General features: G+C 42.5%; 1 protein-coding gene across 1 annotated transcript in view; it reads right to left on the bottom strand.

The window, feature by feature from the left end:
• LOC126204191 (fibroin heavy chain-like) overlaps nt 1-8,261 on the bottom strand; it is a 90,904-nt gene extending 82,643 nt beyond the window's left edge. The window contains exon 1 of the mRNA XM_049938593.1: nt 8,230-8,261. Coding sequence (XP_049794550.1) covers nt 8,230-8,250 — 21 coding nt within the window. The 5' untranslated portion in view covers nt 8,251-8,261. The remainder of the gene's footprint in view (nt 1-8,229) is intronic.
• Between the last annotated feature and the right edge of the window lie 7,627 nt (nt 8,262-15,888).

The following is a 15,888-nucleotide window of genomic DNA, read 5'->3' as shown; positions in this document are numbered from 1 at the left end:
ATGGATGAAAATGCGCGACAGCATCGAGCAGCACAAGTGGAGTATCTCTTGGAACGAGAGGATATCCGGAGAATGGACTGGCCTGCTCGTTTCCACGACTTAAATCCCATTCAGCACGTTTGGGGTGCGTTGGGGAGACATACTGCACCACCTCTACATCATGAGTTGTTAAATGCACTGCTGGAGGAATGGGATGCCTTACCACAATGACTGCTTACCAAACTTGTGAGCAGCACGGGGACACGTTGCACAGCATCTACTGCAATCCGTGCTGATCACACATCCTATTAAGAACCATGTCCCGTCTAGGGGACCATCATAAATCACGGTGAGTTCAGTGTAATTACTGCCTTTTAACAAAAGTGTCATTTGTGTCCGCCTCAACCTTCTGTACTATACTGAAGCAGTGCTTTCTATGTATCGTCCACTTTCATCGAGCTCCGTTACTTGTCAGTGACACATCATGCAAAAGTTACTTTCGTTCTTAATGTTTGTATATCAGTGTTCCATTCGTACTCATTAGGAGTAAAGTCACCGGACAAAACATTGATCACCTCCTTAGAGCAATACAGTGTCGGCTTTGGATCGGTGTAGAAGTGGATCCGGGTGGCCACGTGGCCCTGCGTCATCGATTGATGTGTACGTGCCAGTCGCTTGTATCAAATCAGCCAAGATGAGGCGGCGTGGAGTAGTGACAGCTGAGAGGAGCTCTCGGTTTTGCAAGCGCCGTGGATGAAGTTCTGGATCTATTGATGTGTCATCACACACGGTCCAACGAGCCTACAAAGGATGATGTACCACTGGCAGCAATGAAACACAGAAAAAGAACAGCGGTCTGCAAAAGATCCTAACCGACAGTGTCAGCACGTCTGTGTCACACTTTGTGAATGATCGTCGATTTGAAATCCGGCAGAAGTTGCTGCTTTCAATAAATGCACGTGCATATCAACCAGTTTTCTTGCGAACACTGCAAAGAGAACTGTTGTAATGGCCATTTTGAGTCGGGTTCCTTGTGAAAGGCCGTTGCTCACAGGCACACGTAAAGCTGTACTTTTCAGTGGTGCAGACAGGACAAGACACTATAGCTAACTGGAGGCAAGTGTTTCAGTGCAAAGAATCGCGATTTTGCACTTTTTAAATGATACAAGGCATCGACGGGGCCTTGGCGCATTTAACCTGTAGCCTATCAGGTCATAGCTGGTTCTGTGATGTTATGGGGGTGCTCATCGAATCACGATTTGTGCCCATTAATTCACTTTACCGCGAACGTCAACCAGTATGATTCTTTTAAGTTTCTCTGTGACCAGCTGTTGCCCAATCTCCTTTATCATCAGGATGAGTATCTCGTGCACTCCCATCTTCCAGGACCACTGCAGAAATGCTCACAGAGTCGCACGCATACGTTCCTGTGTTGACGAGTATTCGAGCACCCTTTAGCACTTCGACTGGCCCTCTAAGCCAACCGATCTTAATCCCGTACAAAAGTCTGGCACTCCTTCGAATCCTGCCTCGGGCATGGATGTGTGTGATGTCCTTAGGTTAGTTATGTTTAAGTAGGTCTAAGTTCTAGGGGACTGATGACCACAGATATTAAGTCCCATAGTGCTCAGAGCCATTTGAACCATTTGAACCACTCCTTCGAGCAGTAGGTCAAACGTAGCTGTCCACATCCCCGTAATCAGATACTTCTACACGACCTGATCACCAATGAGTGGAGCCGGCCAGTGTGGCCGAGCGGTTCTAGGCGCTACAGTCTGGAACCGCACGACCGCTACGGTCGCAGGTTCGAATCCTGCCTCGGGAATGGATGTGTGTGATGTCCTTAGGTTAGTTACGTTTAAGTAGTTCTAAGTTCTAGGGGACTGATGACCACAGCAGTTAAGTCCCATAGTGCTCAGAGCCATTTTTGAACCAATGAGTGGCTTCAGTTGGAAAAAGCGTACGTGACGAAACTTATCGACTCTCTTCCTCGCCGAATTCGGATAGTTACAAAGGCTAGATCCGCTGTTAGACAATACTGTCCAAATGTCTTCATAGGGTGACTAATTTTTGGGTGCTTGTCTTTGGTATCTATTAGAAGCGTGTACAGTTGGTACCCATCGTCATGGGTGCCCAGCAAATGATGTTGCGAGATGTAATACCGATATTTGAAGAAAACTGGAAAGATGTACATCTCTAGAGGCGTTCCATACATCAGACAAACAATCATATGGCGCTGTCAATGCTCACAGTCTGTCAATGCTCACAGTCTATTATTCTTGAAAAAGAAAGAAAATAAAAGCTGGGTAAATTGCTAAATGTGAAAATGCAAGCTGCTAGCACAGCATGACATCAGTCCTATTAGGCTATATTTATATGGGAGTTGAAACTGTACTGTACTCCAGACCCTTTCCTCAGATTTACAATATTTTCCGACTTTGTTTAGTGAAAAAGCTCATTGCGAATTTTGAAATATGCTAAATTACTGCACGTACCTTATGGCGAGCTGTTTAATGCTGCTGTAAAATTATATTTATTTCAATGTTTTGGTTAAGCAATTTAACGATGCATCCAAAAACTCCCCCCCCGCCCCCCCCATCCCTGCGTTCTGATACTCAACGTGAAATTTTTCTAGTGCCGCCATTTTGTGCAACACCATGTTGAGAAGCTAGAAGCTGTTATTAATATGAATGACTGTGGTTTTATTGTGGCCATTCAATCGCAGACGGTCCGCCTAGCGTTGGAGCGCTCATGTATGTAGCAAAAAGAGAGACTTGTACCTCTATTGACTCATTTGATAATGAACCATGCGTGTAAAACACTGTATTTGATGCCATTCCATACCTCGTCATCAGCAGCCTATCGTAACTTTGACTGAGTCATCTGGCCCTGCCAGTTACGTCTCAATGGTGCGCAGCCGCTCTATAGCATGCGTACCTTCGTCACAATAGTATTGTTCGAGAGACAAGACGGTATGTGCTACTGTATGAAAATATTGGTACTTGCATCTAATTACAAGCTCCACAAGCCACTGTGCAGAGCCTGATGGAGGGTCCTTCTTAGCAGTATTGCGATATCCGTTCTACACCTTTCACGTACTGAGCGAGGGAAAGATAGTATGTCGCTTAGGCCCTACAGTCTCTCTTATCTTACTGTCATTATCACTACGGGAGATATACAACGATGGCAGCAGAAACTTTGCACAGTCTTCTTCGAATGTAGTTTCTCTAAATTTATCCAACTGGGTTTCGCGACAACTATGTCAGCTTTCTTTCAAAGATTTCCATTTAAGACCCACCTAACGCCCCTGTGGCACTTGCGTTAAGAATATACCGATATGTTACGTTCCTAGCAGCGCGTCTTTGAATTGTTTCGGATTCTGTTATCATAACTATTTGATAAGGACTCCAAACGCTGATTTCCTTTAGAGATCCACCACGCTTTCCGGGAAGCGTTCTTACAAATCTAAGTCTTGCTTTTGCCTTTCCTAATACTGATTATACGTGATCGTTCCATTTTATATAACTTCTTAGGATTATACCAAATATGCGTCATGACGTGTTCCATACATTTATGACTAATCTTGTCGGATTTCCGCTCTTTATTGAGTTCATTACATTACCTTAATCCACATGTAAAGGGAGACGTTATTCGTTACGAGTCGAAATATTATTGACTCTCTCAGCGGGTGGAAGTATACGGTCAAGCAAAATAAACTAGCCGATTTGTTTAACGGATCTGTTATAAAAGACTAACATCCAGTGGACTAGCGATGGGGCACAAAAGTCAAGGGGCTCCATTTTAGTCTGTGAGATTTCAAAACTGCACTCTTGCGTTACTTTCTGTAGCTCGAGCTCCTTGCAAAGCGTGTTCGGAGCTTCAAATTGTTCCTTGACGTTCTGCAAACAATACTGAGGTGGCAGTACGGTACTTAAGAATGCTTCTCGCTTTTTCGCAACTGAATTGTGTTTTCCCTCCGCGACAAGTCTTCTTATGAGCTTGAGACATTTTCTTACGTTCACGATACGGAACACGAACGGATTACAGCGTCGCTCCCTTCTCTAGTATCCGAGTGTATATTAACATAATGCGCCAGTTTATGCTCCATTTTAGAGACGCTGCTATCTTCGGACAGCTGTGTAGCAATAATTGTCGCTAGTGACTTGTACTTAGGCGTTATTACTGCGGACCGTATGTTAGCTGTTTTTTGTGAAGTAACCACTGTCATTACTGAACGGAGATTTAAAATTGCAATTACGATTGCTATTGCCACCAGGAATTGCGTATCTGCATATTTTACATTACGTATACGAATTATCGTGCAGGATTTCAAGAGGCGCTGTGTACATGACTATGCGTAACCGAAAACTCAATCATTTCCCTCTCTTTTTGTCTGTCGAGGAAACCATGTGTGATGACAATACAAAGATTTTTCAGTATGGAACTCCGACGTAAGGTGTAGCCACAGTTACAAATATTTGCTCTCTGCCACTTATGGCTGTGAAAAGCCGATCAATAATGACGACTACAGGGCATATCCCATTTGCGCCGTAGATAATGGAGCCAGTATCGGGCAAGGCGGATTCTTCCCGAGCTCCAGGTACGTTCTTTTCTCACCGCTATAACAACAGTCCCTGTAAGCCAAGTACTGCGGATAACGATAAAGCCTGGGTGTAGGAGATACAGAGTCTATAAGCGAACGACTAAAACTAAAACAGCAATACGAGAAAGGGCAACTATTATAACGACCTCGTTGACAATCTCTGTGGTATAGGGAGTACGTAACTGATGTTGATAAGCTGTGGGCAGAATTTGTTAGAGTCTTGAAAATATTCTGTGTGTTTGGTCCACGCTGTGAAAACAGTGTTTTGTTTTACGTTCTCCCAAACTTTTCACGTGAGTGCAGCCGCATTATCGGGAGCTTTTTACTATTTATTCTGAAATTAATGTTAACTCTTTTTTGATAAATTGTAAAATTTTCTTTTATTCGTACAAAAAAATCTCATTGCACTTTTTATCTGGCGCACTATTTTATGATTTGAAGAATTATTTTCAGATTCGCAAGTATTCCACTATACTTAACATGTATCATCTGCGAAAGATGTAGGCATAACACTAATGACGTTCGAAAATTTTTCTCACATACTTTTGTTATAAAAATCTTTATACTAGCCGTGCTAGCTGTATTACATGAAACATTACTGTTACTTTCTATGTCTCTTCTGTATGTGTAGTTTGTACAATGTAAATTGGTTTCTCCTACTGATGAAATGAAACAGAGAAGAGGACAAACTCTCTAAAGTAAAATGTATCCCTTTTTCCTTGATGGGTAAATTGCATATTCGAGAAGTACGTAGAACAAACGGTTTTGAGATAGACAACAAGAGAAATTAGATGAATATGCAAATGTACCGAGATATAATGTAATAATACCAACGAACGCCTATTTAAGAATAATACTGAATTTTGGGAGACGCCACACAGCCAACGAAAAAGATTTTATATTTAAATGAAACAACTGTAAGTAGGCACAGCTACTGAAGGTTGCTTTGTTTCATAATTTAGTTTAAGCTATACTCAGCTGTATGTTATTATTCGCCATCTGACTTTTTCCCATTTTCAGCGGCGAAATCTTGAGTTTCGTGGAATGTCATCGGCTGCATTGTAAAATGTGGTATGTTGTAGTGATATTTCTGTAAGTTCCGTGTGCTGGGATAGCTCTTGTAGAGGCCATGGTCCATTTCGTACCTCTTTTTGAGCAATCCCATCTTGTGCTCCGTCTCTAATTATCTCGACGTCGACGAGACACGAAACACTAACCGCCTTTTCTTTTGACAATTCTTCAGTTTTGCTCTATCACGCGTTTACAGAAATAATGAAAATACTGCATTTTACATAGTGCAGTGCAATACTTAGCGGGTTCAAGTGTGGCGTAAAAAAAGACATGAACTATGTTCGTCTTACTATGTTTCAACGAAGGACAATGTACATGAGAGCACAACAGCGAAATAAGGCATGAAAATCTACCTTGAATAAAAATGAATTTCAGCTAAGATATGAAAGAGAAACCCACTGAAGACGGTACAAAAGTGCTGAAAAGTGTTTCCGTGAAGGAATCAAGGTAAATTTCCTGAGCAAATTGTGTGCTATCGCGGTCAAAGCTTTTACTGCCTGAGCTATCCAAGCCACTTCGATCCCGCTGCTATCTCTTTGCCAGTTTCCCAACACCAGAGAAGCTGCCTTGCTCGTATTGCTGGAGTGGCTCCTGGGAACAAGGGCATCGTGGGACGTTGCTTACCCACAGCCTAAGAGGCTGTTTCCAGAAAGAATCTGTCACCCAGCAGCTGAATGTGCGCTGTAATGAAACCGGGGTACCAAGCAGGCACCGGTCCACGTTCTAGTCCTGTCCGCATGTCTAGCACAGTTTTAACGGCCAGAAAATTTTTCAACGACGGTATTCACTCTAGAAGAAGAATCTGCAGTCAGAGAAAGAAAAACAGGAGGATTCAATTCATACTAATTCTTGAAGTTTCCCCTTATGGTCCTTCAGCTGATTTCGCTTCTGCATCTACATATGAGGGGTGTCCCAGGAGGCATGATCAGTATTCAGAGATATGACAGGAACGCAGAAAACTTCTTATGGACACGTGACCTGTTACACACTTAATATACATTTGTATTTGGGCTAGTGGTGTGCAAGCATGTGTCTTACGTACCCAAAGTCCTTCATGTTCTGTTCTAGCCCAACATACCTCGTTGCTTTCAACCGCTTTTCTGTCGATGTCTGTCTGCTATAGGAATAGAAGTGGACCCAATACAAAACCCTGTAGGACTCCCTTTGTGATTTATCTGCAATAAGTAATTTTTTTTATATGTCGAAGGTTATTTGAATTATTGCGCACGAATTTCTGAATTCTCTTTGTGAAGCATGATTCAGCCAGCTGTGTTCCATAGAAAAAAAAGTACATTAAATGTGTTCTATCTCAGAAATTATTCGAAATAAGGCATATATCCGTGCGAAATTTGTTGCTTCAAATGAGTGATTCTGTCATATCCCTGAATATATTGACCATTCCACCTGCGGCACACAGTACTTGTTGCAAGCCTGTGCACAGTGCATGATGGAGGGTACATACTGCCAGTATTATAGATTTCCTTTCCCGCTTTATTCGCGCTTTGAGCTAGAGAAAAGTTGCCTGCGCGCCTCTGTAGGTACCATAATTTCTCTCATGACACTTACGCGAGACATACGATGGTAGTGCGGTCCTCTCGAAATACAGGTCTCCTAACTATCCAAAAGGGTTTGGCGAGAACTGTGCCGTTTTCTTCTAGGTAATTGCATTTTAAGTTCTATGAGCATTTCTGTTACATTTTTATGTGGTTTATACCGACGTGTCACGATCTTAGCAGCGCGCCTTTGAATTCATTCACTGTATGTTTGAGAAGAACTCCAAACGCTGGAACAATGCTTTAGAACTGATGGCAATAGCGTCTTGTATGCAATTTAATTTACAGATATACTGATGTTTTCTAGAATTTTTCCAACAAATTAAAGTCTTCCGTTCACCGTCGCTAATACTGAATTTACGTGATCGCCCCATTTCGTAAGCTGTCTTCAACCGGGGGGTTGCATTGAAAGGTATTGTGCTTTACTAGGCACGATATGCTGTTGCCTTCTTATGACGCTTAAGTTATAGGACTTATTTTATTTGAAATCGCACAGATATTTTGTTTATTGGTCGCACTTTGCTATTTCTGATTACCCTTTTCGGCACTCAGTCATCCTGAGGTAAAAATATTTGACGTAGTACACTTGTAATCGTCATCATACAACTCATAGAGTATACAAAAAAAAATTCCATCCGCTATACTGAACCTACTTTCCTGGTTATGGCAGAACATCAACCGGCATCTAGCGGGAGATGGATGCACGATGTTTGGATACGTGGTCTGGAACTTAGCCACTATGCCATCGAGCCACACCGCTGATTTGCTCTTAATACCTGTCTACGATTTGACGATATTCACTACTAATGTTGTGATCAGGTACTATTCGGGATGTTTCTCCTCCACATGGGAAAGAGCGGGCAGCTTCCTGTTACGCGTGGAACTGCCCCCTACGCGGCAGATCGGTTTGGCGCCGTCGGAACCAGTCCCGGCGGCGGATTTGGGTCAGCGCGGCGGCCTTGCGCTGTGGCCGCGTGGTGCGCACGTGGGGCCGGTGGACCGCGGGGGGCTGGTGCTACTCACCGTGAGAAGAGCGGCCTTCATCTTGCTGTGCGGCGGTCACTGAACACACTGGCCGCTGCCCGGCCCCGCCCCGCTTTATAGAGCCGCCACTGCCCCACTATCCGCCGGCTTTCAAATTCCAACCCCCCGGTCCGCGCCGCCAGTCGCCAGCGCCGGCCGCGCCGTGGACCACATCTCCCCTCCAGGGGCCACATTACGTCACGGCGCACCTCACCACACCCCACTGCGGCCCGTGTCGCGAGCCACCTTGAGGCTGGCCAGTAACGTACTGCACCTTGTCATTACAACAGCTCGTTCTGCCACGTCCGCGTCTAATCCCCGTCCTAATGGCACTGCTCGAGTCGTTTCTACTCACGTAGACCCTGGAGCTGCACTAATTCCCTGTCAGGCTGTCAGAGCCTGCAGTACCGCACGTAGGCACAAGTTAATCCAGACCTGCAGGACATAAAACCAAATACAAAGCCACATACACGAACCTAATACCAAAATATAACAAAATAAAATTTTTACGCGTGGAAATAACTAGCGTAAACCAGACCCTGAACATCAATGTAAACAGAAAACCAACAGAGGCAGAAACTGTCATTGCCAAGTCCCCCACACATCCCAATTCACGTATGCAAGATGCATTTGGAGCTTTCTTAAACAGAGTACAGAAATTACTACTTAGCACTGCTGACACTGTAATTCCGTCAGAGACAGCACAGGGCTTGGAGGAGCAGTTGAACGGAATGTGTAATGTCTTCTTCATCTCCCAGTACCTACTGCAACCTACATCCTTCTGAATTTGCTTAGTGTATTGATCTCTTGGTCTCCCTCTACGATTTTTACCCTCCACGCTGCCCTCCAATGCTAAATTTGTGATCCCTTGATGCCTCAAAACATGTCCTACCAACCGATCCCTTCTTCTAGTCAAGTTGTGCCACAAACTTCTCTTCTCCCCAATCCTATTCAATACCTCCTCATTAGTTACGTGATCTACCCACCTTATCTTCAGCATTCTTCTGTAGCACCACATTTCGAAAGCTTCTATTCTCTTCTTGTCCAAACTATTTATCGTCCATGTTTCACTTCCATACATGGCTACACTCCATACAAATACTTTCAGAAACGACTTCCTGACACTTAAATCTATACTCGATGTTAACAAATTTCTCTTCTTCAGAAACGATTTCCTTGCCATTGCCAGTCTACATTTTATATCCTCTCTACTTCGACCATCATCAGTTATTTTACTCCCTAAATAGCAAAACTCCTTTACTACTTTAAGTGTCTCATTTCCTAATCTAATACCCTCAGCATCACCCGATTTAATTTGACTACATTCCATTATCCTCGTTTTGCTTTTGTTGATGTTCATCTTATATCCTCCTTTCAAGACACTGTCCATTCCGTTCAACTGCTCTTACAAGTCCTTTGCTGTCTCTGACAGAATTACAATGTCATCGGCGAACCTCAAAGTTTTTATTTCTTCTCCATGAATTTTAATACCTACTCCGATTTTTTCTTTTGTTTCCTTTACTGCTTGCTCAGTATACAGATTGAATAACATCGGGGAGAGGCTACAACCCTGTCTCACTCCTTTCCCAACCACTGCTTCCCTTTCATGCCCCTCGACTCTTATAACTGCCATCTGGTTTCTGTACAAATTGTAAATAGCCTTTCGCTCCCTGTATTTTACCCCTGCCACCTTCAGAATTTGAAAGAGAATATTCCAGTTAACGTTGTCAAAAGCTTTCTCTAAGTCTACAAATGCTAGAAACGTAGGTTTGCCTTTTCTTAATCTTTCTTCTAAGATAAGTCGTAAGGTTAGTATTGCCTCACGTGTTCCAACATTTCTACGGAATCCAAACTGATCTTCCCCGAGGTCCGCTTCTACCAGTTTTTCCATTCGTCTGTAAAGAATTCGCGTTAGTATTTTGCAGCTGTGACTTATTAAACTGATAGTTCGGTAATTTTCACATCTGACAACACCTGCTTTCTTTGGTATTGGAATTATTATATTCTTCTTGAAGTCTGTGGGTATTTCGCCTGTCTCATACATCTTGCTCACCAGATGGTAGAGTTTTGTCATGACTGGCTCTCCCAAGGCCATCAGTAGTTCTAATGGAATGTTGTCTACTCCCGGGGTCTTGTTTCGACTCAGGTCTTTCAGTGCTCTGTCAAACTCTTCACGCAGTATCTTATCTCCCATTTCATCTACATCCTCTTCCATTTCCATAATATTGTCCTCAAGTACATCGACCTTGTATAAACCCTCTATATACTCCTTCCACCTTTCTGCCTTCCCTTCTTTGCTTAGAACTGGATTGCCATCTGAGCTCTTGATATTCATACAAGTGGTTCTCTTCTCTCCAAAGGTCTCTTTAATTTTCCTGTAGGCAGTATCTATCTTACCCCTAGTGAGACAAGCCTCTACATCCTTACATTTGTCCTCTAGCCATCCCTGCTTAGCCATTTTGCACTTTCTGTCGATCTCATTTTTGAGACGTTTGTATTCCCTTTTGCCTGCTTCATTTACCGCATTTTTATATTTTCTCCTTTCATCAATTAAATTCAATATTTCTTCTGTTACCCAAGGATTTCTATTAGCCCTCGTCTTTTTACCTACTTGATCCTCTGCTGCCTTCACTACTTCATCCCTCAGAGCTACCCATTCTTCTTCTACTGTATTTCTTTCCCCCATTCCTGTCAATTGTTCCCTTATGCTCTCCCTGAAACTCTCTACAACCTCTGGTTCTTTCAGTTTATCCAGGTCCCATCTCCTTAAATTCCCACCTTTTTGCAGTTTCTTCAGTTTCAATCTGCAGTTCATAACCAATAGATTGTGGTCAGAATCCACATCTGCCCCTGGAAATGTCTTACAATTTAAAACCTGGTTCCTAAATCTCTGTCTTACCATTATATAATCTATCTGATACCTATTAGTATCTCCAGGATTCTTCCAGGTATACAACCTTCTTTTATGATTCTACAACAACTATCAGACAGAAATGAATGCAGTCCAGTACATTGCACATTACAATAGCTATCATAAACATGAAACAGATACAGTTACACTACATATAACAAGAAGTAAAAACTAACAAACCGACATGGCCACCACTGAGAACAACATACAAAGACCTAGGTGTGTAACTATACCGCATTTAGGAGTCACTACAGACAAAATAGGTAAGCAGATATCAGGATCACTTTTGCCACGACAAACACTTTTAAGAAACCGGCGCCTGACGTCTCACAACCAGCTGAGAAACTGAACAAATCAGGTATTTATAAAATAACTCGTGATCATTGCAACAAATTATAACATTCATCTAAGGGGAGAAATTTTAAAACCCGTTAAAAAACCGACTGTTTCAGACTTGATAAAAATAATCAGTTATCTAGCGAAAAACATATAGACGACAGAGGGCACAGAGTTGTAATAGTCAACGATCTTAATATACTGCATACACTGACGGAAAAAAATAGCAGCACAAAAAAAAGAGAAATTAATGTAGAGTAGCGAAATTTCTGAAATGCATTTGTCTATGAAATTTATGTAACTCATTAACGTTGCAAGGTCACAGGTAAGCGTTAGATAAATCATTGCAAATATAAAATGCTAGAACTTTAATATCAGATATAACCGCCAGAATGTTGAATTCAAGCATACAAACTGGTATTCATTGCGTTGCGCATGTGCCATATGTCAGCTTCTTGGATGGAGTTCCGTCCATGTTGCATTTGCTCGGTCAACACCAGGGACGGAAATTCTGGAAATTTGTGGTAAGGTCTTATGGGACCAAACTGCTGAGGTCATCGGTCCCTAAGCTTACAAACTACTTAATCTAACTTTACACACACCCATGCCCGAGGGAACACTCGAACCTCCGACGGGAGAAGCCGCGTGGACCGTGGCAAGGCGCCCCAGGGACGGTTGCGGATGACACTGGAGTTGTCGTCCGATGATGTCGCATATTTGCTCGGTTGGAGACAGATCTGGTGGTCGAGCAGGCCAAGGCAGCGTGTCCACAATCTGTAGACCATGTTGGGTTACAGCAGAGATTGTGCGCGAGCGTTATCCTGTTGAAAAACACCCCCCGGAATGCTGTTCATGAATGGCAGCACAACAGGCCGAATCACCAGAATGACGTACAGATTTGCAGCCAGAGTGTGTAGATTAACCACCAGAGTGCTCCTGCTGCCATACCAAATCGCAACCCTAGACCAGAACACTAGGTTTTGGTCCAGTGTGTCCAGAACGCAAACAGTCTGGTTGCAGGCTCCCAATGGCTTCCTTCTAACCAAGACACGCCCGTCACTGGCACCGAGGCAGAAACAACTTTAATTCGAAAACACAACAGACCTCCACCCTGGCCTGGAATGAGCTCTCGCTTGACACCGATGAAATGGAACGCACTCTACAGGGAATGTGGCTCGGAGCTATCCTTGAAGTAAGCAGTTTGTAGCAGTTCGTTGCCAGTGTTTAGAAGACCTGCTCAGCATTCTGCTGCAGATGCAGTACGAGGCAGCAGAGGTATAGACGAACATGACTGTCTTCCCCCTCAGTAGTGCAACGTGTCCATACGAACCCGGTCTGCCAGTAATTGTGCACAGTTGCTACATTCATACCAAGTATTCCTGCATATCGCAGAAGGAACATCTAGCTTCTCGTAGCCCTATTACAAGACCTCATTAAAACTGAGTGAGGTGTTGTAATGGCGTCTTTGTTGCCTTAAAGGCATTATTGACTAATCACGTCCAATCTCAATGGTGGCTAACACTCACGACCGTTAGAGAGCGTATTTAAAGCAAATCTGATTTGCATTCTCATAGTGTAGCTACTAGCGCTCTTTCTTGATGTTGCGATTTATTTTCCGTTAGTGTATTTTGGAAAACAGCTGGAAAATGGAGATCTTGGAGGAAGTGGAAATATTCACCCGTGGTCAAAGCTGAAAAAGCGGGATTCTTAATGAAATTACACTGTTTAAGACCACACATTTCTTCACCAACTTCCATTTAACACTGTAGAAATAGAAAACACGTAAAAATTGAGAACATATATGAATCTGTTTTTCAGTAACATGTTTTAATTCTTTAAAGTAATTTTTATACTGTCGTTTTTAACAGTAAAGGCTCACAGTGGTTCATACTGGAATATATTCCGCCAACTAACATCAGAGATGCGACAGCAATGTGTGCAGAAAGAAACTGCAAGTGACTGAAACGCTAGGATCAGGATTGCCAGATTTTATAAAATAATAAGAGAACATAGTGACGACTCATTATTTGTTTATAATAATATTTTCAGAACTAAAATACACGCATTGTGCACATAAAAAATACATAGCCCTTACGTATATTTGATAGAGGCTACAAAATAGCAATAGTGCCGAAGTATGCATCTAAAGAACAAAAAAAGTACAAATTTATGATTTTGAAGGTCTAGTTAATCAGATTCAAACTGTCAGAGGTTGAAAATACCCCTTAAGTTGTAAATTTATTTCATTATCACGATCGGTTTCGGGCTCTCACAAGCCCATCCTCAGGTGTCGCACTGGAAATAGCAAGAGGCAGGAGATAATTTTCACACACCGCAATACATATAAAAGCCGGCCGCTGGTGGCCGAGCGGTTCTGGCGCTACAGTCTGGAACCGCGCGACCGCTACGGTCGCAGGTTCGAATCCTGCCTCGGGCATGGATGTGTGTGTTGTCCTTTAGGTTAGTTAGGTTTAAGTAGTTCTAAGTTCTAGGGGACTCATGACCTCAGCAGTTGAGTCCCATAGTGCTCAGAGCCATTTGAACCATTTGAACCAATACATATAAAAAAACAAAAAAATTCATAAAAAGTTTTAGAAAACTTTCAAAAAGCTTTCGAAACAGATGGTCGGGCTAGGTGCTGTGAAACCTGTGTCAATGCGAAAGTGACACCAGACAGTACTACGGACGACTGCCTGGGTAGGGAAATATACAAATAATACCAGGACATATAATAATCTTATATCGCAGCTTCCATTCAGTTTTACCACAGTTCTGTTCTGACCTGTTCAATACGCTCCTTTACTACGCATAATGCCCTTTTAACTTATTTCGTGTATTTTTTATGTAATTTTTTTTGTTGCTTTTTTTCTTCATTTTAAATGTAAACCACTAATTCAAATTGTGTATGGCTGGGCTAGTAGCCCACGTTCTTCTCTTCGTTAATAGATCGCAGCACTTTTGCCACTCTGGTTTACCAGTTTGCTTCCTCGTTGGCATCCGCTGCTTCCTGTTCTGCGCTCATAGGCAGCACACCGCGCCTAGTACACGTCCACCGCGACGCTCGGGCCCACAGCACAGTGTAAGTGTCCTGGTATTATTTGTATATTTCCCTACCCAGGCAGCCGTCCGTAGTACTGTCTGATGTCACTTTCGCATTGGCATAGGTCTCACAGTACCTAGCCCGACCAGCTGTTTCGAAAGCTTTTTGAAAGTTTTTTAAAACATTTTTTGAAATTTTTTGTGTGTGTTGTGGCGTGTTAAAATTATCTCCAGTCTTTTGCTATTTCCGGTGCGATCCTGAGGATGGGCATATGAGAGCCCGAAACCGGTCGTGATAATATTAGAAATTTACAACTGAAGCGGTACTTTCAACCTCTGGTATAATGCTAAGTTGCGGATGTTCTTTCAACAGGATTGTTTGGAGATTCAAAATGATTGTAATTTATGTCACTGAACTTTTGGAGCTTTTTAATAATTGGCTATCACTCTTTCGCAGAGGAATCTTTGATGATCTCGTTCACCATCACACATTTCTAGTTCCAACTAATTTTCAAGCGAAGACAAACGAATTAACAACGCACTCCGAAACATGCTTGAATCAGACTAGAGTTGCTCGAGAAAGCAATGTGAATTGGTATCGCTGGTTGTTGCTTTGGTTTGGAAGTTTAAGCTTGACCAATATTCATGTAATTCAGTGTAACTAAAGAAATTATAACAAAGACTTTCAAGAACATGCATTTTAATACATAAAATACTCCGGGGAAAAAATAAACGGAGGAAGAAAACTTTGGCGAAAAAAACAGAAAAAAAACAAAACAAAACAAAAGGGTAGAATCTGTTGATAACGTTGCATCTGATAAACCTAGCGAGTATCGAGATATCGTTAGTTAAATCGAAACAAGCTTTGTTCTTACCGCCATCTGGTTTTTGCTGCATAGGGTGATAGACTGTGATTCCATGTGTTAAGAATCCTTTGCATGTTTATGAACACTGGTTAAACAAGATCCGAGGAGGAAAAACAATGGCGATGACTGAACACATCACAAGAAGATAACCATATTATATAAACAACGTGAGTGATTTTAAATATGAACGACAGACCAACATACGAGGTACATATTCCCTCATATTAAGTTATCCTCCTCCTTCTCCACAGAATGACTACGTCACACATACCAAGAGTCTCAGGAACAACTTTAATATCTACGCATATTTTTTTTTTTTTTTTGTCATCAGTCTACTGACTGGTTTGATGCGGCCCGCCACGAATTCCTTTCCTGTGCTAACCTCTTCATCTCAGAGTAGCACTTGCAACCTACGTCCTCAATTACTTGCTTGACGTATTCCAATATCTGTCTTCCTCTACAGTTTTTGCCCTCTACAGCTCCCTCTAGTACCATGGAAATCATTCC

The sequence above is a fragment of the Schistocerca nitens genome, chromosome 9 (assembly GCF_023898315.1).
Source record: "Schistocerca nitens isolate TAMUIC-IGC-003100 chromosome 9, iqSchNite1.1, whole genome shotgun sequence".
NCBI lineage: Eukaryota > Metazoa > Arthropoda > Insecta > Orthoptera > Acrididae > Schistocerca > Schistocerca nitens.
The sequence above is the reverse complement of the archived record's forward strand: the minus strand, read 5'-3'. Positions and strand labels throughout refer to the sequence as shown.